Source organism: Nerophis lumbriciformis, linkage group LG30 (genome assembly GCF_033978685.3).
Source record: "Nerophis lumbriciformis linkage group LG30, RoL_Nlum_v2.1, whole genome shotgun sequence".
In the NCBI taxonomy this organism is placed as follows: domain Eukaryota; kingdom Metazoa; phylum Chordata; class Actinopteri; order Syngnathiformes; family Syngnathidae; genus Nerophis; species Nerophis lumbriciformis.
This window is the reverse complement of record NC_084577.2, coordinates 16,768,972-16,794,859: the sequence shown is the minus strand read 5'-3', so window position 1 is coordinate 16,794,859 and position 25,888 is coordinate 16,768,972. Positions and strand designations below refer to the sequence as shown.

The 25,888-nt window shown below is 46.2% G+C and overlaps 2 protein-coding genes across 3 annotated transcripts in view; one reads left to right on the top strand and one right to left on the bottom strand.

Moving 5' to 3' along the window:
• Positions 1-417: 417 nt before the first annotated feature.
• On the bottom strand, positions 418-19,871 carry mrpl44 (mitochondrial ribosomal protein L44). Its single transcript, XM_061925960.1, has 4 exons — positions 19,418-19,871; positions 5,698-6,166; positions 943-1,121; positions 418-867 (listed from the first exon to the last, which is right to left on the bottom strand). Exons 1-4 carry the CDS (start codon positions 19,591-19,593, stop codon positions 693-695), a joined length of 999 nt encoding a protein of 332 aa, XP_061781944.1. The 5' UTR covers positions 19,594-19,871; the 3' UTR covers positions 418-692.
• Positions 19,872-20,950: 1,079 nt separating this feature from the next.
• The window catches only part of dnaaf1 (dynein axonemal assembly factor 1), a 28,820-nt gene continuing 23,882 nt past the window's right edge, over positions 20,951-25,888 (top strand). For both annotated transcript variants that reach the window (XM_061925654.1, XM_061925653.1), the window contains exon 1: positions 20,951-22,115. In XM_061925654.1, coding sequence (XP_061781638.1) covers positions 21,230-22,115 — 886 coding nt within the window. In that variant the 5' untranslated portion in view covers positions 20,951-21,229. The remainder of the gene's footprint in view (positions 22,116-25,888) is intronic.

The window sequence follows — 25,888 nt, the reverse complement described above, 5'->3', positions numbered from 1 at the left end:
TCTAGACCGGTGATTCTCAAACTGTGGTACGCGTACCGGGCTTCTTTTTCATCGTACGCCAAATAATCACTTAAATATTCAATGTTACTGTTTAAACTGTGTGTGATGTTACAACGGCCAAAGTATTTAATATAGTTGTTAAAAAAAAAACTCTGCCTTGTTTTTAATGAATATGTAGGCCTACTATACTGTATTTCTTTTGTTGGTCATTATGGTGGTACTTGGAGAGCAAAATCTTTCTGAGGTGGTATTTGTTAAAAAAAAAAAAAGTTCAAGAAGCACTGATCTAAACAAATCAACATAACGCACATGGTATATATGTACACATACTGTACAAAGTACTCTTTATTGCTAAAATAAGTGTTTTAAGTGTATTGCAGGCCATATTAGGTTCTGAAGGGAAGCTCATAGACAAAGACGAAGTAGATGACACATACTTTATTCCAAGTGAACACAATTGCATCACGACTACCATTGCAATTCCAATTTATATTATGTACACTGGATATTCAATACAAAAATCAGGAGATTTTTTTTAAGTTTAAATATTTTCCCAAAATTTATATTAAACGTACAACTTGTTCAGGGTATATAGTGACATTTTAAAGCCCACAAGGCAATGACTATGGTCCAAATAAGACAAATTATTTGGCCAATATTGATAATGGAAGACAGTTTTTGTTGAGGTTTTATTAACTGCTGCTGACCGACTGAAGTAAAGGCTGCTCATGCTGCGGTTTTGCGGTGAAGTCAAAGGGTCTGCGGTTCTCAGTGTAGCCGTAGAGTTTCCGCAGGGCCACGCAGGCTGCCTCCTCCTCTGCCGCAGCCAGTGTCTCGCCTGGACCCTGAGCCAGGAGCTTCTTATCGCTGGACGGAGGAGAGGTAGAATAAATCAAATGACCACTTGAACATGGTTGATAGAAAAACAAATCAGACACATACCTGTACAGACCAACAAAATACAGCGGCAGGACGGTGCTGGACCCAGCAGACCTAATGAGGCGGGGCTCTGGAAGAGGAATGTTCCTTTTATTCAGTTCCTCTACCAAAAGTCCCATGGGATTAATTACAGTCCACATATCGAACAGGTCTTTTCCTATCAGCTGGGAGACCAGGAAGTCCTAAGAACAAGGATAAAGGGGTGTGTGAGTAGATAAATAGATTATTAGACAGTTAAAGTTCCGATCAGGGTTTGATGCAGCCGATAGCAATCATCCATTAATGAGTTCGATCCCATGTATTAACTAACTTTTTTCTCCTAAGATGGCGCCGCTGTAGTGGCTGCTGGTTGCAGGAGCTCTGTGTTCTTGTGTCTTATTTTGTGTTATTGTTTTTGTGTGTGTTTTTTTGTTTTTGGTTTCAAGCCCTTTGAGGATTGCGCAACAAGCGGTGCCACTTTTGGGACTTCTCTTTTGGGACTTTTGGATCTTCCTACTGGAGCCTTTTGGCCAAGTTTGCACCGGAGACCAAAAGCTGGCTCTTTGCCACACTGAAGTACACGTGAAAAGAGTGGAGAAGATGGGGACCAAGCGACAGATGGTGTTGCAGGGCTAGCGTTGCGCGTCAAAATGGACGAGTTTCACAGAGTTGAATGTACCGGACACTTCAGTCTCCCTTGACCAGGGGTCAGCAACCCAAAATGTTGAAATAGCCATATTGGACCAAAAAAAATAAAAATCTTTCTGGAGCCACAAAAAATTACCGGTAATGAGTGTTATAATGAAGGCAACACATGTGGCCATCATAGCTATACATATTAGATAAATATATATATATACACAGTATATGTGTGTGTATATACAGTATATATATGTGTGTGTGTATGTGTGTGTATATATATATATATATATACACACACACACACACACACACACACACACACACACACACACACACACACATTCAATGTGTGTGTATATATATATATTGTATTTTTCGGACTATAAGTCGCAGTTTTTTTCATAGTTTTTGCGACATACTCAGGAGCGTTATGTGTGAAATTATTAACACATTACCGTAAAATATCAAATATTATTATTTAGCTCATTCACGTAAGAGACTAGACGTATAAGATTTCATGGGATTTAGCGATTAGGAGTGACAGATTGTTTGGTAAACATATAGCATGTTCTATATGTTATAGTTATTTGAATGACTCTTACCATAATATGTTACGTTAACATACCAGGCACGTTCTCAGTTGGTTATTTATGCGTCATATAGCATACACTTATTCAGCCTGTTGTTCACTATTCTTTATTTATTTTAAATTGCCTTTCAAATGTCTATTCTTGGTGTTGGGTTTTATCAAATAAATTTCCCCCTAAAATGCGACTTATACTCCAGTGCGACTTATATATGTTTTTTTCCTTCTTTATTATGCGTTTTCGGCCGGTGCGACTTATACTCCGAAAAATACGGTATATATATGACACATCACATATGACATCATACGCATATGCGGTATTAGCTTTCACTGTTACGCTGATGACACCAAACTCTACATGCCCCTAAAGCTGACCAACACGCCGGATTGTTGTCAGCTGGAGGCGTGTCTTAATGAAATTAAACAATGGATGTCCGCTAACTTTTTGCAACTAAACGCTAAGAAAACGGAAATGCTGATTATCGGTCCTGCTAGACACCGACACCTATTTTTTAATACCACCTTAACATTTGACAACCAAACAATTACACAAGGCGACTCGGTAAAGAATCTGGGTATTATCTTCGACCCAACTCTCTCATTTGAGTCACACATTAAGAGTGTTACTAAAACGGCCTTCTTTCATCTCCGTAATATCGCTAAAATGCGTTCCATTTTGTCCACTAGCGACACTGAGATCATTATTCATGCGTTCGTTACGTCTCGTCTCGATTACTGTAACGTATTATTTTCGGGACTCCCTATGTCTAGCATTAAAAGATTACAGTTGGTACAAAATGCGGCTGCTAGACTTTTGACAAGAACAAGAAAGTTTGATCATATTACGCCTATACTGGCTCACCTGCACTGGCTTCCTGTGCACTTAAGATGTGACTTTAAGGTTTTACTACTTACTGTACGTATTAGAGATGCGCGGTTTGCGGGCACAACCGCGGAGTCCGCGGATCGGGCGGATGAAATTTTAAAAAAATTAGATTTTATCCGCGGGTCGGGTCGGGCAGTTGAAATAAAAATTAAAAAAAGATTTTAAATAGATTCAGGCGGGTGGCAGTTAAACCAATTCGGAAATATATATACATAGTTAAATGTTGTTACCCACATACGAAAAACGAGCAGACACCTGCAGCATATGCCACAACAGAAGAAAAAAAGAAAGAAGAGATGGACACTTTACGGAGCGGAGAAGGGACGCCTCGCCGGGGTCCGGGACCGAGGCCCCTTCCCCCGAGAGGGCCCCACCGGGAGCCGTAGCTGAGGCGATCCGCGAGAAGGGCCCGACGCACGTCCAGGGTCACCACCGCGCCCACCGCACTGACACCCCGCCTCGTCCGCCTTCGCCGCGGCCGGCGTCACGCGCAGCAGGTAAGCAGCTTACCTGCCCGCCACCCCCGTGGCCGGGGGCTCGTAACAGGGGTCACTCCGCGCGCTCCGCCCGCGCAGCTTACCTGCCCGCCACCCCTGTTGCCGGGGGCGCGTAACAGGGGTCACTCCGCGCGCAGTGCGCTCACGAAAGGGGTGGGGCTCACCCTGGTTGATATACACAGCAGGACGGTGGCCATGGAAGTCGGAACCCGCTAAGGAGTGTGTAACAACCCACCTGCCGAATCAACTAGCCCTGAAAATGGATGGCGCTGGAGCGTCGGGCCCATACCCGGCCGTCGCCGGCAGCGAGACGTGCTTGGAGGTGCGCTCAGCGTGGCTCCCATATGATTGCGCACTGGTATGCGTCTGGGCCGTGACAGCGTGGCACGCGAATGTCTGTGCTGCATTGGATCAGTCTCCTTTCTTTAACAGGCAAAAGCTTTATAACCTCACTAATGCCTTGCATCGTCTATATTAGATATATAACAACGGGCGGGTGCGGGCGGATGCGGTTCTGATTAAATGTTACATCGGGTGGATGGCGGATGGTTGACGACTTTCTGATGCGGTTGCGGATGAAATAATTGCCTATCCGCGCATCTCTAGTACGTATAAAATACTTAACGGTCTAGCTCCATCCTATCTTGCAGATTGTATTGTACCATATGTCCCGGCAAGAAATCTGCGTTCAAAGAACTCCGGCTTATTAGTGATTCCCAGAGCCCAAAAAAAGTCTGCGGGCTATAGAGCGTTTTCTATTCGGGCTCCAGTACTATGGAATGCCCTTCCGGTAACAGTTAGAGATGCTACCTCAGTAGAAGCATTTAAGTCCCATCTTAAAACTAATTTGTATGCTCTAGCCTTTAAATAGACCCCCCTTTTAGAGCAGTTGATCTGCCGTTTCTTTTCTGCTCTGCCCCCTTCTTCTTCGTGGAGGGGGGACACAGGTTCGGTGGCCATGGATGAAGTGCTGGCTGTCCAGAGTCGGGACCCGGGGTGGACCGCTCCTCTGTGCATCGGTTGGGGACATCTCTGCACTGCTGACCTGTCTCCGCTTGGGATGGTCTCCTGCTGCCCCCACTATGGACTAGACTCTCACTATTATGTTAGATCCACTATGGACTGGACTCTCACAATATTATGCCAGATCCACTCGACGTCCATTGCACCGGTCGCCCAGGGGGGAGGTCCCCACATCTGCGGTCCTCTCCAAGGTTTCTCATTGTCATCCCATTGGGTTGAGTTTTTTCTTGCCCTGATGTGGGCTCTGAGTCGAGAATGTCGTTGTGGCTTGTGCAGCCCTTTGAGACACGCGTGATTTAGGGCTATGTAAGCAAACGATTGATTGATTGATTAAAAAAATGCTTTTGTTAAGGTGTTTAGTAAAAATACAAGCATGTTTAACACAAAGATTCCCTTTTTTCATAAAGAAAATAAGATAAGTTGGTGTATTACCTTATTCTGATTACTTGCAATGATTGGAACCAGCCGGGATTTATAGTAGTGCTGATAAGTTCCACAAATTCAAATTGACATTATGGAGGGAAAAAAGATCTTCTCTCTCTCCAATACAACATGAAAGTGGTTGTTTTTAGCTTCTTATTTGTACCGCTTCCATACTCGTTTTTTTTACCCCTTTCAAGAAATACATTGGAGTTAACTCCATAGCTTGTATGCACTAGCTTTCGGAGACTCTTATTTTGTCAGCACAGGCAGGAAGGAGGTGCACTTTTTTTGTGAAGACAGGAACTGTGCGGAGAGAGTCCGTTGAAATAAAAAGTGCTTCTCGCGTTCTGCAGGTCGCTTTTTTCTTCTTCATACTGAGCATGCAGCAGCCGGCGTCATCGCACAAGATCTTTGAATGTCAATCAAGTGACGTTGTAGTGACGATTGATGATCGCTAACTTTTAGGTTTATTTTTTTTTACTGCCTCAGGATCGATCTGTAACTCGCGATCGACCTAATGGGAGCGGCTCCACACTGCGTATGGAAACACATAATTAGCTGCTGGTCAGCCAAGGGACTAAAAATAAATACAAAGTCAGACAGAGGGGAACGGCCTTTGTGATCAGCATTAATTGGCAATGGCGATCACATAGAAATCGGCTGATCCTAATCGGCGCATCTCTCACTCTAACCTGAATATGTAAAGAAATTGATGAACTTACCCTGAGGAAATATCCAGTGCGCTCGGCTCCAGCACTTCCATGTAGCGCTCCAATCACTGCCATGAACGTAGAACGAAGCACCTCATCCGGGACAGGGAATTCTAAACTCAGGGTTAGATCTTCAATGCCGACATTTCGGGCTACTTCGCTGACAATGTCCAGGCTCGAGAGGTGCCCCACGATACTCTCCACCCCTTCCGTCGGCAGCTCGGGGAAGCTGGCCCTGCACCAATCCGTCAGGAAGTCTTTGGTGAAGGTTTCTCCCTGGGCGCTCAATTCCAGGTTATCTTTCAGAGCAAGAGCAGCGACCGCAGAGTCCATGCCCAGCTCCTGTCGCCTGTTCTGTTCCCCCTGCAGGTAACAGGGATTAACAAAAGCCGTTTTCAGCAGCTCCAGGGAAAAGTTCTCAAGTAGGCGCGTGCTGAAAGCCTGGACCTCCGCATGATAATCCCAATTAGGCTTTTGAGATCTGGAAGAAATGCAGACATGAAGCTGATTAGCTTTGTATTTTTTCAGAGCTACACATGACGTGACAACTTTTTAGAGCTATACCGTTAACTTCCTGCTTTGCAAGACCGATAACAAATTTGTATCACCTACTCAGTGGCCTAGTGGTTAGAGCAGTGGTTCTTAACCTGGGTTCGATCGAACCCTAGGGGTTCGATGAGTCGGCCTCAGGGGTTCGGCGGAGCCTCCGCCGCGGAGGTCGAGACACACCCGACTCATTGTGTAAATAAAAACTTCTCCTATCGGCATATTATGGATACGGCAACAGCAGAAGTCACACTGATTTGCAGGTGTGTAATTTAGTTGTGAGTTCATGCACTGTGTTGGTTTTGTTCTTTGAACAAGGTGATGTTCATGCACCGGTAAAAAAAACAAATAACTTTATATATATATATATATTTTTTTCACTAAAGAAGGGTCCGGTGAATGCGCATATGAAACTGGTGGGGTTCGATACCTCCAACAAGGTTAAGAACCACTGGGTTCGAGTGTCCGCCCTGAGATCGGTAGGTTGTGAGTTCAAACCCCCGGCCAAGTCAATCAATCAATCAATCAATGTTTATTTATATAGCCCTAAATCACAAGTGTCTCAAAGGGCTGCACAAGCCACAACGACATCCTCGGTACAGAGCCCACATAAGGGCAAGGGAAAAACTCACCCCAGTGGGACGTCGATGTGAATGACTATGAGAAACCTTGTAGAGGACCGCATATGTGGGTAACCCCCCCCCCCCCCCTAGGGGAGACCGAATGCAATGAATGTCGAGTGGGTCTAACATAATATTGTGAGAGTCCAGTTCATAGTGGATCCAACATAATAGTAAGAGTCCAGTCCATAGTGGGGTCAGCAGGAAACCATCCCGAGCGGAGACGGGTCAGCAGCGCAGAGATGTTCCCAACAGATACATAGGCGAGCGGTCCACCCCGGGTCTCGACTCTGGACAGCCAGCACTTCATCCATGGCCACCGGACCTGTGTGTCCCCCCCTCCACAAGGGATAGGGGGAGCAGAGGAGAAAGGAAAAGAAACGGCAGATCAACTGGTCTAAAAAAGGGGGGCTATATAAAGGCTAGAGTATACAAATGAGTTTTAAGATGGGACTTAAATGCTTCTACTGAGGTAGCATCTCTAACTGTTACCGGGAGGGCATTCCATAGTACTGGAGCCCGAATAGAAAACACTCTATAGCCCGCAGACTTTTTTTTGGGCTCTGGGAATCACTAATAAGCCGGAGTTCTTTGAACGCAGATTTCTTGCCGGGACATATGGTACAATACAATCGGCAAGATAGGCTGGTGCTAGACCGTGTAGTATTTTATACGTAAGTAGTAAAACCTTAAAGTGACATCTTAAGTGCACAGGAAGCCAGTGCAGGTGAGCCAGTATAGGCGTAATATGATCAAACTTTCTTGTTCTTGTCAAAAGTCTAGCAGCCACATTTTGTACCAACTGTAATCTTTTAATGCTAGACATAGGGAGACCCAAAAATAATATGTTACAGTAATCGAGACGAGACGTAACGAACGCATGAATAATGATCTCAGCGTCGCTAGTGGACAAAATGGAACGAAGTTTAGCGATATTACGGAGATGAAAGAAGGCCGTTTTAGTAACACTCTTAATGTGTGACTCAAACGAGAGAGTTGGGTCGAAGATAATACCCAGATTCTTTACCGAGTCGCCTTATGTAATTGTTTGGTTGTCATACCAAAGACTATAGAAATGGGACCCATTACCTCCCTGCTTGGCACTCAGCATCAAGGGTTGAAATTGGGGATTAAATCACCAAAATGATTCCCGGGCGCGGCACCGCTGCTGCCCACTGCTCCACTCACCTCCCAGGGGGTGATCAAGGGGATGGGTCAAATGCAGAGGACACATTTCACCACACCTAGTGTGTGTGTGACAATCATTGGTATTTTAACTTTAACTTATCAATTATTTTTTAAATGTAGATTTGACTATACTTTGTTCCCGCCCTGGAAGTAAGAAAGGCTACATTCACACAAAAGGGTAGGATGTCCAATATAGACTTTTTCGCCAAATACCATCTTTTTATGTAGTCCTCATGCACATTAAAAAAAGATTGCAATGTCTAATTTGAGCGCAATCTGACCCGCATGCAGACATGACGTAATAAACATGTCTCCAATTGCGGTAGGTCTCATAGGCCTTGCGTATTTGTGGACATTTCAAGGATTTTGTGCAATCAAAGTTTTATGAACGGAATTATTGCACATAGAAGATTAAGAAGGAAGAGGAAAGCATTTTGGCTCTTGCAGTTTGTGGGACCTTTGTTTCAACGTCTGCTCCGAAGAGCTTGTGGGCGAGCAGTTGAAGCCAGGAGTGGTGGAATTAGGGGCTGGGCGATATGGCTCTAAACCGTATCCCGTATTTTCCAGACCATAGGGTGCACCGGATTACAAGGCGCATTGCCGATGAATGGTTATTTTTCATTTGTTTTCATATATTAGGCGCACCGGATTATAGGGCGCATTAAAGGAGTCATATATATATATATTTTTTTTTTCTAAATGTAAAACACTTCCTTGTGGTCTACATAACATGTAATGGTGGTTCTTTGGTCAAAATGTTGCATAGATGATGTTTTACTGATCATCTTCAAGCCGCTTTCTGACAGTTGCCTCTGGATGCGCCGTTTTGTGGGCGGTCTTATTTGCGTGGCTCACCTTCGGCAGTGTCTTCTCCCCATCATCTTTGTTGTAGCGGTGTAGCGTGCAAGGACGGGAGTGGAAGAAGTGTCAAAAGATGGAGCTAACTGTTTTAATAACATTCAGACTTTACTTAAATCAATAACGGAGCAGCATCTCCACCGGAAATGTGTCCCGTGAAAAAAACGTCCGACCGGAACTCTCTAATAATAATAATAATAATAACTGGGATTTATATAGCGCTTTTCTAAGTACCCAAAGTCGCTTTACATGTAGAACCCATCAATCATTCACACCTGGTGGTGGTAAGCTACTTTCATAGCCACAGCTGCCCTGGGGTAGACTGACGGAAGCGTGGCTGCAATTTGCGCCAACGGCCCCTCCGACCACCACCTATCATTCATCATTCAATTCACCGGTGTGAGGGGCACCGGGGGCAAAGGGTGAAGTGTCCCGCCCAAGGACACAACGGCAGCGATTTTTTTTTGGATGGTAAGAGGCGGGGAGCGAACCTGCAACCCTCAGGTTTCTGGCATGGTTGCTCTACCCACTACACCATGCCGCCCCGCCTCTCTAATAACTAAAGTTCCTTGGGTGAATAATGTAAACTCACTACACCGGTATGTTTTAGCACTTTCATGGTGAGTTTACTGACAGATATAAGTAAGAACTTTACATTACTTTTTTATATTAGAAATGGCAACAGCAGAGGATGAATGTCACATAACAAGACAGAGAAAAAGAAGAAGCTTATCGACCACAAAGGCGGACATGTGCAAATTTTCAGGATTTATGCAGATCCCAAATACAGATCAGCAGTTACCAGAAGGTAAGAAAAGTTGCTTTTGCCTAATATTGCGAAACAAAACACCAGATATTGTCTTACCTTATACACACACCATAATAATACTCGCATGTTTAATGTGCCGACAATCCTTCAAGCGGTGCGGCTTCATAGCTTACCAAAGTCGTACTAAAACATTTTGATAGATTTTTGAGCTCCGTGTGCAATGCTCTAACATTTAAAATGTTGCTGTTGTTGAGACATACTGCCATCATAGTGCAGCCGACACTTATCTCTTATGTTTGACTGCCATCTACTGGTCACACTTATCATTACACCATGTACCAAATAAAATAGCTTTGAGGAGGGTAAGCTCAACCAAACTTATTCCTTACATTAGGTGCACCGGGTTATAAGGCGCACTGTCAAGTTTTGAGGGGAAAAAAAGGAGTGCCTTATAGTCCGTAAAATACGGTAAATTCAAGATATATGTTTTTTATATTGGTGATATGCATAATTATTGATTTTTTATGACCAATGAAAAACATGGACCGGGAGAAAAATATATTAAAAAATATTATTTTTAATTCAAATGTAACCTTCCTCTGATTGTAATCCCCTCGGCTATCAAGGCAAAAAGGAAAGGAAATGTCAAAACAAGCATGGAAAACACTCAAAAAAATCAATGTAAACAAAATTCTAAAACCACAAAAAACACTTAACAATAACCAATTTTAATGAAGGTGAAAAAATAAGGAATAAATAAAAAAAATGCTGAATAAAGTGTAACAAAATAGTGCAAAGTGATAAAATGTAAACTATTTTATTGCAGGTTTACTGCCAGAAAATTACATGATCTGTGTAATATTTAATTTGGTTTGTTTTTCTTATTTAAGTATGGAAATGAACCTGTTAGGCAGCAATTATTATTTAAATATTACTGGACCGAGTCCATGGTTCTCGCCCGGAAAAGGGTGGAGTGCCATCTCCGGGTTGGGGAGGAGATCTTGCCCCAAGTGGAGGAGTTCAAGTACCTCGGAGTCTTGTTCACGAGTGAGGGAAGAGTGGATCGTGAGATCGACAGACGGTGCGGCGTCTTCAGTAATGCGGACGCTGTATCGATCCGTTGTGGTGAAGAAGGAGCTGAGCCGGAAGGCAAAGCTCTCAATTTACCGGTCGATCTACGTTCCCATCCTCACCTATGGTCATGAGCTTTGGGTTATGACCGAAAGGACAAGATCACGGGTACAAGCGGCCGAAATGAGTTTCCTCCGCCGGGTGGCGGGGCTCTCCCTTAGAGATAGGGTGAGAAGCTCTGCCATCCGGGAGGAGCTCAAAGTAAAGCCGCTGCTCCTCCACATCGAGAGGAGCCAGATGAGGTGGTTCGGGCATCTGGTCAGGATGGTCACCACCACGAAAAGAATACCTACCGGAATTAATAAAAGGCTATCGATGCTGTCATCTAGCAAAGCTGAATTTGACCAAGCAACCCCCCCGTACCAAAAAGCCCTTGATGAAAGCGGATACAATTTCACCCTCACCTATGAACCCACGCCAGGAAACCAACCAAAAAAGAACAGAAAACGAAACGACATCATCTGGTACAACCCCCCATACAGCAAAAACGTCTCAACTAACATTGGACACAAATTCCTCAATCTGATTGACAAACACTTTCCCAAAGACAACACCCTAAGAAAAGTATTCAACAAGAACAACATTAAATTGAGCTACAGCTGTATGAACAATATACGACAAATTATCTCAAACCACAACAAAACAATTGCAAATGAGCCGTCGGCCCCCGGACAGAGCGACTCCAAAACCAACAAAGGCTGCAACTGTCGAAAGAAACCTGATTGCCCTCTCAACGGGGGGTGCTTACAAACATCAGTTGTCTACCAATCTAAGGTAACACGCAAGGACATTAACACATCCGACACATATGTAGGATTAACCGAGGGAGAGTTCAAAACCAGATGGAACAATCACAAGGCTTCTTTCAGGAACCAACACCGTGTTATTTATTTTATGTATATAGTCCTTCACTTTAGTTCCAACCTATAGTTTCCGTACATCTGAATAGGGAATGGCCGAGGGTTGAAAAAAAAAAGAAAAAAAAGAGCGCGGCCAAGGACTACGGTCCCGTTTGAAAATATCCAAAAAACTGCCATTGTGTCAAGTTGACTTTTTCTGTTTTATCGACAATTCCTTCGCTCTCTGCAGCTCTCATTTGTAGTCTCTAATCTCGATTACGTGTCTATCATTATATATTGATATATTTTTATCCACCTACTTGGAACATTGACTTGAGTTCCTAAAATATTATTTTTGCCTGTTTTCTGCTCATTTGTCAACTATTTATTTTGCAACTGTCTATTTTAGCAAGGAATTATGACACTTATTGTAGGGGTGCCCAAACTATGGCCGCGGGCCAAATTGCAGACGTCAACGGTCCGCATTTGGGCTAAGTTCAATAAACAATTTGACCGGGTGTATCCATATCATATATAACTATCCAGTGATCTAGTTCCTAGTTGGTACCAATGTATCTCCCTCTGGTGGCCATCAAAAGTAACTCTGCCATTCATTGTACTTTCAAGTCAAAAAAGTACAGCATTTATTTATATGACCCAATCCAAACAACCTTTCCTAATCATGGTGCAGAAAAAAAAAAATCAACCAGTACAAAAAAATTCAACAAACATGCTCACACATAACACAACCCAAACATTTAACTTTGTGGATATTATAAAAAAAAAAGTCCAATCAACACAAAAAAATCAAAATGACACCCATTTAAATCCGTTACAAGGGACGATGGGAAAAATGCAAAACACTCTCTCCACACTTATCCATGTTGGGCGCATTTTAGCTGCTTGATATTTCTGATTGATTAAAAAGCCTTAAGGAGGTCATCACTGAAGTAAACACAGTAGGAGTTGAACTTTCACATACCGTATTTTCCGCACTATAAGGCGCACCGGATTATTAGCCGCACCTTCTATGAATTACATATTTCATAATTTTGTCCACCAATAAGCCGCCCCGGACTATAAGCCGCGCCTACGCTGCGCTAAAGTGAATGTCAAAAAAACGCTGCGCTAAAGTGAATGTCAAAAAAACAGTCAGATAGTTCAGTCAAACTTTAATAATATATTGAAAACCAGCGTTCTAACAACTCTGTCCCAAAATGTACGCAAATGTGCAATCACAAACATAGTAAAATTCAAAATGGTGTAGAGCAATAGTAACATAATGTTGCTCGAACGTTAATGTCACAACACACAAAATAAACATAGCGCTCACCTTCTGAAGTTATTCTTCATTCGTAAATCCTTCGAATTCTTCGTCTTCGGTGTCCGAATTGAAAAGTTGCGCAAGCGTGGTATCCAAAATGGCCGGTTCCGTCACGTCGAAGTCATCGGGAGTCAGTGTCGCTGTTGTTCTGTGAATCCTGCCTTCCGGAAAGCTCGGACCACAGTTGTGACCGAAATATCTGCCCAGGCATTTACGATCCACTGGCAGATGTTGGCGTATGTCGTCCGGCGCTGTCTGCCCGTCTTAGTGAAGGTGTGTTCGCCTTCGGAGCTGTGTGAAAAAAGCCACCCGGCCTCTTCGCGTAAACTTCCCTTAACCACTCGCTCATCTTTTCTTCATCCATCCATCCCTTCGAGTTAGCTTTTATGATGACGCCGGCTGGAAAGGTCTCTTTTGGCAAGGTCTTCCTTTTGAATATCACCATGGGTGGAAGTTAGCATGGCAAGCTAGAACCACAGTGAAGGATGACTTCTCATTCCCTGTGGTGCGAATATTCACCGTACGTGCTCCCGTTCCACAGTGCGGTTCACAGGAATATCAGTTGCTGTGAAATACGGTAGTAATCCGTGTGCGGATGGAGAGATTGCGTCTTTTTATGAACCGGATCCTTTTCGCTTAGTAGGAGCCATTTTGTGGTCTTTACAGATGTAAACAGGAAATGAAACGTACGGTGATATCCGCGCGTTTTTTCTTCTTCTTCCGGGGGCGGGCGGTAGCTTACAGTAGAAGAAGAAGCGCTTCCTGTTCTATGGGGGCGGGTGCTTACCTTGGCGGTTGCTTGCGTAGAAGAAGAAGCGCTTCCTGTTCTACCGGGAAAAAAGATGGCGGCTGTTTACCGAAGTTGCGAGATCGAAACTTTATGAAAATGAATCGTAATAAAGCGCACCGGGTTATAAGGCGCACTGTTAGCTTTTGAGAAAATTTGTGGTTTTTAGGTGCGCCTTATAGTGCGGAAAATACGGTACTCTTAATAACCAATTATAATAATTATTAATTATATATACATTATATATACAATTTGCTCACGCATTTGTTGACAAAGTGGTGACCCTCGCCCCATCCTTGTGTGTGAATGACTGAGTAATTCATGGAATCTACTTTTATACCCAATCATGGCACCCACCTGTTCCCAATTTGCCTGCACACCTGTGGGATGTTCCAAATAAGTGTTTGATGAGCATTCCTCAACTTTATCAGTATTTATTGCCACCTTTCCCAACTTCTTTGTCACGTGTTGCTGGCATCAAATTCTAAAGTTAATAATTATTTGCAAAAAAATAAAATGTTTATCAGTTTGAACATCAAACATGTTGTCTTTGTAGCATATTCAACTGAATATGGGTTGAAAATTATTTGCAAATCATTGTATTCCGTTTATATTTACATCTAACACAATTTCCCAACTCATATGGAAACGGGGTTTGTGTATATATATATATATATATATATATATACTCCTCTCTGAGCTGCCACCTTAACGTGGTAGAGGAGTTTGCGTGTCCCAATGATCCTAGGAGCTATGTTGTCCGGGGGCTTCCATGCCCCCTGGTAGGGTCTCTCAAGACAAACAGGTCCTAGGTGAGGGATCAGACAAAGAGCAGCTCGAAGACTTCTATGGAAATGCAAGAACCGAGACTCAGACTTCCCTCGCCCGGACGCGGGTCACCGGGGCCCCCCTCCGGAGCCAGGCCCGGAGTTGGGGCACGATGGCGAGCGCCTGGTGGCCGGGCCTGTCCCCATGGGGCCCGGCCGGGCACAGCCCGAAGAGGCAACGTGGGTCCCCCCTCCAATGGGCTCACCACCCATAGCAGGGGCCATAGAGGTCGGGTGCAATGTGAGCTGGGCGGTAGCCGAAGGCAGGGCACTTGGCGGTCCGATCCTCGGCTACAGAAGCTAGCTCTTGGGACGTGGAACGTCACCTCGCTGGGGGGGAAGGAACCTGAGCTAGTGCGCGAGGTAGAGAAGTTCCGGTTGGATATAGTCGGACTCACCTCGACGCACAGCAAAGGCTCTGGAACCAGTTCTCTCGAGAGGGGCTGGACTCTCTTCCACTCTGGCGTTGCCAGCAGTGAGAGGCGACGGGCTGGGGTGGCAATTCTTGTTTCCCCCCGGCTCAGAGCCTGCATGTTGGAGTTCAACCCGGTGGACGAGAGGGTAGCTTCCCTCCGCCTTCGGGTGGGGGGACGGGTCCTGACTGCTTACGCGCCAAACAGTAGCTCAGAGTACCCACCCTTTTTGGATTCACTCGAGGGAGTACTTGAGGGTGCTCCCTCGGGTGATTCCCTCGTTCTACTGGGGGACTTCAACGCTCATATTGGCAACGACAGTGAAACCTGGAGAGGCGTGATTGGGAAGAATGGCCGCCCGGATCTGAACCCAAGTGGTGTTTTGTTATTGGACTTTTGTGCCCGTCACGGATTGTCCATAACGAACACCATGTTCAAGCATAAGGGTGTCCATATGTGCACTTGGCACCAGGACACCCTAGGCCGCGGTTCCATGATCGACTTTGTAGTTGTGTCATCGGATTTGCGGCCTCATGTTTTGGACACTCGGGTGAAGAGAGGGGCGGAGCTTTCTACCGATCACCACCTGGTGGTGAGTTGGCTGCGATGGTGGGGGAGGATGCCGGACAGACCTGGCAGGCCCAAACGCATTGTGAGGGTTTGCTGGGAACGTCTGGCAGAGTCTCCTGTCAGAGAGAGTTTCAATTCCCACCTCCGGAAGAACTTTGAACATGTCACGAGGGAGGTGCTGGACATTGAGTCCGAGTGGACCATGTTCCGCACCTCTATTGTTGAGGCGGCTGATTGGAGCTGTGGCCGCAAGGTAGTTGGTGCCTGTCGTGGCGGTAATCCTAGAACCCGTTGGTGGACACCGGCGGTGAGGGATGCCGTCAAGCTGAAGAAGGAGTCCTATCGGGTTCTTTTGGCTCATGGGACTCCTGAGGCAGCGGACAGGTACCGACAGGCCAAGCGGTGTGCGGCTTCAGCGGTCGCGGAGGCAAAAACTCGGACATGGGAGGAGTTCGGGGAAGCCATGGAAAACGACTTCCGGACGGCTTCGAAGCGATTCTGGACCACCATCCACCGCCTCAGGAAGGGGAAGCAGTGCACTACCAACACCGTGTATGGTGCGGATGGTGTTCTGCTGACCTCGACTGCGGAAGTTGTGGATCGGTGGAGGGAATACTTCGAAGACCTCCTCAATCCCACCAACATGTCTTCCTATGAGGAAGCAGTGCCTGGGGAATCTGTGGTGGGCTCTCCTATTTCTGGGGCTGAGGTTGCTGAGGTAGTTAAAAAGCTCCTCGGTGGCAAGGCCCCGGGGGTGGATGAGATCCGCCCGGAGTTCCTTAAGGCTCTGGATGCTGTGGGGCTGTCTTGGTTGACAAGACTCTGCAGCATCGCGTGGACATCGGGGGCAGTGCCTTTGGATTGGCAGACCGGGGTGGTGGTTCCTCTCTTTAAAAAGGGGAACCGGAGGGTGTGTTCTAACTATCGTGGGATCACACTCCTCAGCCTTCCCGGTAAGGTCTATTCAGGTGTACTGGAGAGGAGGCTACGCCGGATAGTCGAACCTTGGATTCAGGAGGAACAGTGTGGTTTTCGTCCTGGTCGTGGAACTGTGGACCAGCTCTATACTCTCGGCAGGGTCCTTGAGGGTGCATGGGAGTTTGCCCAACCAGTCTACATGTGCTTTGTGGACTTGGAGAAGGCATTCGACCGTGTCCCTCGGGAAGTCCTGTGGGGAGTGCTCAGAGAATATGGGGTTTCGGACTGTCTGATTGTGGCGGTCCGCTCCCTGTATGATCAGTGTCAGAGCTTGGTTCGCATTGCCGGCAGTAAGTCGGACACGTTTCCGGTGAGGGTTGGACTCCGCCAAGGCTGCCCTTTGTCACCGATTCTGTTCATAACTTTTATGGACAGAATTTCTAGGCGCAGTCAAGGCGTTGAAGGGATTCGGTTTGGTGGCTGCAGGATTAGGTCTCTGCTTTTTGCAGATGATGTGGTCCTGATGACTTCATCTAGCCAGGATCTTCAGCTCTCACTGGATCGGTTCGCAGCTGAGTGTGAAGCGACTGGGATGAGAATCAGCACCTCCAAGTCCGAGTCCATGGTTCTCGCCCGGAAAAGGGTGGAGTGCCATCTCCGGGTTGGGGAGGAGATCTTGCCCCAAGTGGAGGAGTTCAAGTACCTCGGAGTCTTGTTCACGAGTGAGGGAAGAGTGGATCGTGAGATCGACAGGCGGATCGGTGCGGCGTCTTCAGTAATGCGGACGCTGTATCGATCCGTTGTGGTGAAGAAGGAGCTAAGCCGGAAGGCAAAGCTCTCAATTTACCGGTCGATCTATATTCCCATCCTCACCTATGGTCATGAGCTTTGGGTTATGACCGAAAGGACAAGATCACGGGTACAAGCGGCCGAAATGAGTTTCCTCCGCCGGGTGGCGGGGCTCTCCCTTAGAGATAGGGTGAGAAGCTCTGTCATCCGGGGGGAGCTCAAAGTAAAGCCGCTGCTCCTCCACATCGAGAGGAGCCAGATGAGGTGGGTCGGGCATCTAGTCAGGATGCCACCCAAGCGCCTCCCTAGGGAGTTGTTTAGGGCACGTCCGACCGGTAGGAGGCCACGAGGAAGACCCAGGACACGTTGGGAAGACTATGTCTCCCGGCTGGCCCGGGAACGCCTCGGGATCCCCCGGGAGGAGCTGGACGAAGTGGCTGGGGAGAGGGAAGTCTGGGCTTCCCTGCTTAGGCTGCTTCCCCCGCGACCCGACCTCGGATAAGCGGAAGAAGATGGATGGATGGATGGATGGATATATATATATATATATATATCAGTGACGTGCGGTGAGGTTCATGGCTGGTGAGGCACTGACTTCATCACAGTCAGATTTACAAACATATGAACCCTAAAGAGTATCTTATTCACCATTTGATTGGCAGCAGTTAACGGGTTATGTTTAAAAGCTCATAGCAGCATTCTTCCCTGCTTGGCACTCAGCATCAAGGGTTGGAATTGGGGGTTAAATCACCAAAAATGATTCCCGGGCGTAGCGCCGATGCTGCCCACTGCTCCCCTCACCTCCCAGGGGGTGATCAAGGGATGGGTCAAATGCAGAGGACAAATTTCACCACACCTAGTGTGTGTGTGTGACAATCATTGGTACTTTAACTTAACTTTAACTTTACACATACTAACTGTAGCACACAAAAAAGCACATTTAATAAAAAAAACTTTATTATGGTTGTGCTGGATTAATGCACCCCCGCCGTAAAACGCACCCCCTGACGGGAGTGTTAGATCAACTAAAGCCCACACTTAAACTTTCCACATGCAAGATTGAATCTTTTTAAAAAGTTATTTAATAAGAAGCCAAAAAGTGCAAAAACAATAATGTTCGTGTTGGAGGAGTTGTGAATGAATGAAATATGAAATCCGTGCTGCAGTCTGCAGGTGTACCTAATGTTGTGGCCCTGCGGTCGTTCGCGGCTCCTCCAACGCGAGCATTGTTGTTTTTGCACTTTTTGGCTTCTTGTTGGGTGACTTTTTTGAGTGGGTTTGGTCTCGCACGTGGGGGGTTTGGGTGTGGGCTTTGGTTGGTGGGGCACTCCCGTCGGGGGGTGCGTTCTACGACGGGGGTGCGTTCTACGGCGGGGGTGCATTAACCGGCACCAGGAGGCGGGATTACTGCGAGCCTCAGCCAGTGCGTCTTCGCAGCAGTTTTATGATTGCTCAGCACAAGAAATACGTTACACACATACAGTTGTTGACAAAATACACTGTACATTATATACCTCAGCTAACTAAACTATGGAAATGTATAATATAATTCATATAGCAATACGGTCTCACTGCACAGCAGGCCAGCAGTTAGCCGAGTCAGCAATCCATGTTGAGGCACAACTGGCTGCGGTTCACCGCACCGTCTCTTCTCAGTATTTGAATGGCAAATGTGAAAATTCAGCGATTTTGAATAAAAAAATAATCTAAAACTGGTGAAGTTAAATGGAAAATAACTTTATAGTATAATCACTGAATACATATAACAATTTAATAATTTTTTTTCTTTTATGTCTTTTTTATATATATATATATATATATATATATATATATATATATATATATATATATATATATATATATATATAAAGCTAGAATTCACTAAAAGTCGAGGATATATATATAAAAAAGAAATACTTGAATTTCAGTGATTTCTAGCTATAAATATACCCCCCCCCCAAATATCCCGAATTCGGAGGTCTCAAGGTTGGCAAGTATGTCGGGACGTCCCCATCTCAACACGAATGGGTTAACAATGATTATTTTAGCATATGTTTACACGCCGCTATAAAATGTAAACAAACACAAAATGTTAAATGAGTCCAAAACATGAATCCCCTTGAGACCATCACTAGCCAACACGTTAGCCTCACCTTGGTTGGGGCGGTGAAGGACCTTCAATCTTGAGCTTCAGTGCCATCAGGTGCGTGTAGGCTCTCATCCATCGCTTCACCCCTCGGACCTGCGTGACGGTCACATTCCAACTCAAACGTTGGCAGCGCATTCCCAGCGTCACCGCACCACTTTTGAGGATAAGCCCCGACGCCATGTTGCTACTGGCGTGCGTCACACTCCACCAAGTCCGGGTGGGAAACAAGCGACCATATCCGGTCAATGGCGCGTTACCGTGGCAACAATAACATCCAAATATCCAGCTCTGAAACGGTTAGTTAAAACATTTTGGCAGCGTATTGCAAAAGCCAACGTGGCACTTTTTAAGTTCCTTAACGCCATGCTGCTATTTTGACAGAGGCGTGCCTAAATTAAACCAGTATGGTGGGAAGCGAGTGACAACATCCGACTGCCAAAGTAACAATATCCGGCCATTCGAACTGGCGTTAATGTTAGAAAACATTGGAAGCGTTGTACAAAAGTCAAGTCGCCACTGTAGAGGATAAACTCTGACGCCATTTTGCTACTTTGACAGAGGTGTGCATCGGTTAAACCAGTCCGATGAAAAACATTTTGATGGATTGAAACTTTTATTAGTAGATTGCACAGTACAGTACATATTCCGTACAATTGACCACTAAATGGTAACACCCGAATAAGTTTTTCAACTTGTTTAAATCGGGGTATAATAATATGGTAATAAATATGTTGCCACATTCTTTAAAAAAAACAACCCACAAACACTTATATCCATCTACTATATTCGAACCAAAATGTTAACGCATTTTTTTTTTTTAAATATAATCCCTGACGTCATGTTGCTATTTTACAGGGATGTGTTTCATGTATACTAGTCCGGTAAAAAAAAACAAGTGACAACTTCCGGTAGTTGCAGAGTTACAATAATAGCAAAATACCAATATCATGCTCCTTGAACATGCGTAACTCTTACTTTTCGAATAAAATGTTCTCAGTGTATTCTAAACATTGCCACACTACTTGTAAATAGAATCCCTGACGTCATGTTGCTATTTTACAGGGATGTGTTTCATGTATACTAGTCCGGTAAAAAACAAGTAACAACTTCCGGTAGTTGCATTACCGTAAGAGCAAAATATCAATATCCCGCCATTTAAACATGCGTAACTCTTACTTTTCGAATAAAACGTTGACGCATTATTTTTTAGATACAATCCCTGACGTCATGTTGCTATTTTACAGGGAAGTGTTTCATGTATATTAGGCCGGTAAAAAACAAGTAACAACTTCCGGTAGTTGCAGTGTTACCATAATAGCAACATACCAATATCCTGCTTTTTTAACATGCGTAACTCTTACTTTTCGAATAAAACGTTGACGCACTACTTGTAAATAGAATCCCTGACGTCATGTTGCTATTTTACAGGGATGTGTTTCATGTATACTAGTCCGGTAAAAAAAAAGTGACAACTTCCGGTAGTTGCAGCGTTACCATAATATAGCAAAATCAATATCCTGCCCTTTAAACATGCGTAACTCTTACTTTTCGAATACAACGTTGACAGTGTATTCCAAACGTTGACGCACTACTTGTAAATATAATCCCTTACGCCATGTAGGTATTTTTAAAGGGATGCGTGTCAGTTAACTAGTCCGGTAGGAACCAAGGGACATATCCGGTAGTCGAAGCGTTACCATAGTGACAAAAACATCAACTAACATTGAGCTCTTTGTTGATCGGGGACTAGCAGGTGGAGTCTCTCTTTTTGGGCAAGTACACTCAAATAGAAACCTAAACGCTCTTTTTTTGAACAATGTCTCTGGTTGAGATGACTGAAATGTCAAATAAGAAAACAACAGGAACTCAAATTGGATGTGCAGATATCCAAGGAACACCTGCTGAAGAAGAAAATAAGCTTCCTGGGCCGCGGATAACCAAGACCTTTTTAAGGGACCACTGTAAGCAGAACAAACTCTATTCCACGCCATTCCTCAATGACACATTGTATCTGCACTACAAGGGTTTCTCCACAATTGAAAACCTAGAGGAGTACACAGGACTCAAATGTCTATGGTTGGAAAGCAACGGGTTGCAACAGATCGGGAACTTGGACGCGCAGGTCGATCTCCGCTGCTTGTTCCTCCAGCAGAACCTTATCCACAAGCTGGAAAACCTGGGCGCTCTAAAAAGGTTACGCACTCTGAACGTCTCCAACAATTACATAAACACCATCGAGAACATCTCCAGCCTTCCTGAGCTGAGTACCCTGCAGATGGCTCATAACAAACTGGCGGGCGTGAAGGCCATAGAACACTTGAGTCAGTGTCCATCCATCAGCGTGCTGGATCTGGCCCACAACCTCTTACAGGACCCTGAGATCCTTCCTGTACTTGAAGCCATGCCCGAATTACGCGTCCTCACCCTGACGGGCAACGAAGTGGTGAGAAGGATCCCCGACTACAGGAAGACTCTGACCGTGCGCCTCAAGCAGCTGACTTTCCTCGACGACAGGCCTGTGTTCCCCAGAGACAGAGCATGTGCAGAAGCCTGGGCGCTCGGCGGGGTGGAGGCGGAGCGCGAGGAGAGGGAACGATGGAACACTCGAGAAAGGAGGAAAATCCAGGAAGGCTTGGAGGCCTTAGCTGCCGTTCGACAGAAAGCCCAGGAGAGACAACGCCTGAAAGAGAAGGTGGTGAGAGGTGAGTGACTCCCGTCAATTTATACTCACACAGTGCATCCGGAAAGTAGACACTTTCCTCGATACTTTGATGATGCAACTTTGGCAGGAATTACAGCTCCATCAGATTGGATGGGAAGCGTTGGTTTTCATCCAGGATGTCTCTGTACGTTATATACATATACAAACCCCGTTTCCATATGAGTTGGGAAATTGTGTTAGATGTAAATATAAACGGAATACAATGATTTGCAAATCATTTTCAACCCATATTCAGTTGAATATGCTACAAAGACAACATATTTGATGTTCAAACTGATAAACATTTTTTTTTTTTTGCAAATAATCATTAACTTTAGAATTTGATGCCAGCAACACGTGACCAAGAAGTTGGGAAAGGTGGCAATAAATACTGATAAAGTTGAGGAATGCTCACCAAACACTTATTTGGAACATCCCACAGGTGAACAGGCAAATTGGGAACAGGTGGGTGCCATGATTGGGTATAAAAGTAGATTCCATGAAATGCTCAGTCATTCACAAACAAGGATGGGGCGAGGGTCACCACTTTGTCAACAACTGCGTGAGCAAATTGTCGAACAGTTTAAGAAAAACCTTTCTCAACCAGCTATTGCAAGGAATTTAGGGATTTCACCATCTACGGTCCGTAATATCAAAGGGTTCAGAGGATCTGGAGAAATCCCTGCACGTAAGCAGCTAAGCCCGTGACCTTCGATCCCTCATGCTGTACTGCATCAACAGGCGACATCAGTGTGTAAAGGATATCACCACATGGGCTCAGGAACACTTCAAAAACCCACTGTCAGTAACTACAGTTGGTCGCTACATCTGTAAGTGCAAGTTAAAACTCTCCTATGCAAGGCGAAAACCGTTTATCAACAACACCCAGAAACGCCGTCGGCTTCGCTGGGCCTGAGCTCATCTAAGATGGACTGATACAAAGTGGAAAAGTGTTCTGTGGTCTGACGAGTCCACATTTCAAATTGTTTTTGGAAACTGTGGACGTTGTGTCCTCCGGACCAAAGGGGAAAAGAACCATCCGGATTGTTATAGGCGCAAAGTTGAAAAGCCAGCATCTGTGATGGTATGGGGGTGTATTAGTGCCCAAGACATGGGTAACTTACACATCTGTGAAGGCACCATTAATGCTGAAAGGTACATACAGGTTTTGGAGCAACATATGTTGCCATCCAAGCAACGTTACCATGGACGCCCCTGCTTATTGCAGCAAGACAATGCCAAGCCATGTGTTACATCAACGTGGCTTCATAGTAAAAGAGTGCGGGTACTGGACTGGCCTGCCTGTAGTCCAGACCTGTCTCCCATTGAAAATGTGTGGCGCATTATGAAGCCTAAAATAGCACAACGGAGACCCCCGGACTGTTGAACAACTTAAGCTGTACATCAAGCAAGAATGGGAAAGAATTCCACCTGAGAAGCTAAAAAAATGTGTCTCCTCAGTTCCCAAACGTTTACTGAGTGTTGTTAAAAGGAAAGGCCATGTAACACAGTGGTGAGCATGCCCTTTCCCAACTACTTTGTCACGTGTTGCAGCCATGAAATTCTAAGTTAACTATTATTTGCAAAAAAAAAAAAAAAGTTTATGAGTTTGAACATCAAATATCTTGTCTTTGTAGTGCATTCAATTGAATATGGGTTGAAAAGGATTTGCAAATCATTGTATCTCCTCTCTGAGCTGCCACCTTACCGTGGTAGAGGAGTTTGCGTGTCCCAATGATCCTAGGAGCTATGTTGTCCGGGGGTTTCTATGCCCCCTGGTAGGGTCTCCCAAGGCAAACTGGTCCTAGGTGAGGGATCAGACAAAGAGCAGCTCGAAGACCTCGATGAAGAACATAAACAAAGGACCCAGATTTCCCTCGCCCGGACGCGGGTCACCGGGGCCCCCCTCTGGAGCCAGGCCCGGGGGTGGGGCACGATGGCGAGCGCCTGGCCTGTCCCCATGGGGCCCGGCCGGGCACAGCCCGAAGAGGCAACGTGGGTCCCCCCTCCAATGGGCTCACCACCCATAGCAGGGGCCATAGAGGTCGGGTGCAGTGTGAGCTGGGCGGAAGCCGAGGGCAGGGCACTTGGCGGTCCGATCCTCGGCTACATAAGCTGGCTCTTGGGACGTGGAACGTCACTTCGCTGGGGGGGAAGGAGCCTGAGCTAGTGCGTGAGGTGGAGAAGTTCCGGCTAGATATAGTCGGACTCACTTCGACGCACAGCAAGGGCTCTGGAACCACGTCTCTTGAGAGGGGCTGGACTCTCTTCCACTCTGGCGTTGCCGGCAGTGAGAGGCGACGGGCTGGGGTGGCAATTCTTGTTTCCCCTCAGCTCAAAGCCTGCACGTTGGAGTTCAACCCGGTGGACGAGAGGGTAGCTTCCCTCCGCCTTCGGGTGGGGGGACGGGTCCTGACTGTTGTTTGCGTTTACGCGCCAAACGGCAGCTCAGAGTACCCACCCTTTTTGGATTCACTCGAGGGAGTACTGGAGAGTGCTCCCCCGGGTGATTCCCTCGTTCTACTGGGGGACTTCAACGCTCATGTTGGCAGCGACAGTGAAACCTGGAGAGGTGTGATTGGGAAGAATGGCCGCCCGGATCTGAACCCGAGTGGTGTTCTGTTATTGGACTTTTGTGCTCGTCACAGATTGTCGATAACAAACACCATGTTCAAACATAAGGGTGTCCATATGTGCACTTGGCACCAGGACACCCTAGGCCGCAGTTCAATGATCGACTTTGCAGTTGTGTCATCGGATTTGCGGTCTCATGTTTTGGACACTCAGGTGAAGAGAGGGGCGGAGCTTTCTACCGATCACCACCTGGTGGTGAGTTGGCTGCGATGGTGGGGGAGAATGCCGGACAGACCTGGCAGGCCCAAACGCATTGTGAGGGTTTGCTGGGAACGCCTGGCAGAGTCTCCTGTCAGAGAGAGTTTCAATTCCCACCTCCGGAAGAACTTTGAACATGTCACGAGGGAGGTGCTGGACATTGAGTCCGAGTGGACGATGTTCCGTACCTCTGTTGTCGAGGCGGCCGATTGGAGCTGTGGCCGCAAGGTAGTTGGTGCCTGTCGTGGCGGTAATCCTAGAACCCGTTGGTGGACGCCGGCGGTAAGGGATGCCGTCAGGCTGAAGAAGGAGTCCTATCAGGTTCTTTTGGCTCATGGGACTCCCGAGGCAGCAGACAGGTACCGACAGGCCAAGCGGTGTGCGGCTTCAGCGGTCGCGGAGGCAAAAACTCGGACATGGGAGGAGTTTGGGGAGGCCATGGAAAAAGACTTCCGGACGGCTTCGAAGCAATTCTGGACCACCATCCGCCGCCTCAGGAAGGGGAAGCAGTGCAGTGTCAACACCGTGTATGGTGGGGATGGTGCTCTGCTGACCTCGACTGCGGATGTTGTGGATCGGTGGAGGGAATACTTCGAAGACCTCCTCAATCCTACCAGCACGTCTTCCTATGAGGAAGCAGGGCCTGGGGAATCTGTGGTGGGCTCTCCTATTTCTGGGGCTGAGGTTGCCGAGGTAGTTAAAAAGCTCCTCGGTGGCAAGGCCCCGGGGGTGGATGAGACCCGCCCGGAGTTCCTTAAGGCTCTGGATGTTGTGGGGATGTCTTGGTTGACAAGACTCTGCAACATCGCGTGGACATCGGGGGCGGTACCTCTGGATTGGCAGACCGGGGTGGTGGTTCCTCTCTTTAAGAAGGGGAACCGGAGGGTGTGTTCCAACTATCGTGGGATCACACTCCTCAGCCTTCCCGGTAAGGTCTATTCA

What these genes read in the sequence shown, in the direction of transcription:
- mrpl44 (XM_061925960.1), bottom strand. Translation starts at nt 19,593, where the DNA reads ATGGCGTCGGGGCTTATCCTCAAAAGTGGTGCGGTGACGCTGGGAATG. An exon ending in GCACTGGATATTTCCTCAGG is followed by an intron (nt 1,122 to 5,697) that starts GTAAGTTCATCA and finishes CCTTGTTCTTAG; the next exon opens with GACTTCCTGGTCTCCCAGCT. An exon ending in TATTTTGTTGGTCTGTACAG is followed by an intron (nt 868 to 942) that starts GTATGTGTCTGA and finishes TCCTCCGTCCAG; the next exon opens with CGATAAGAAGCTCCTGGCTC.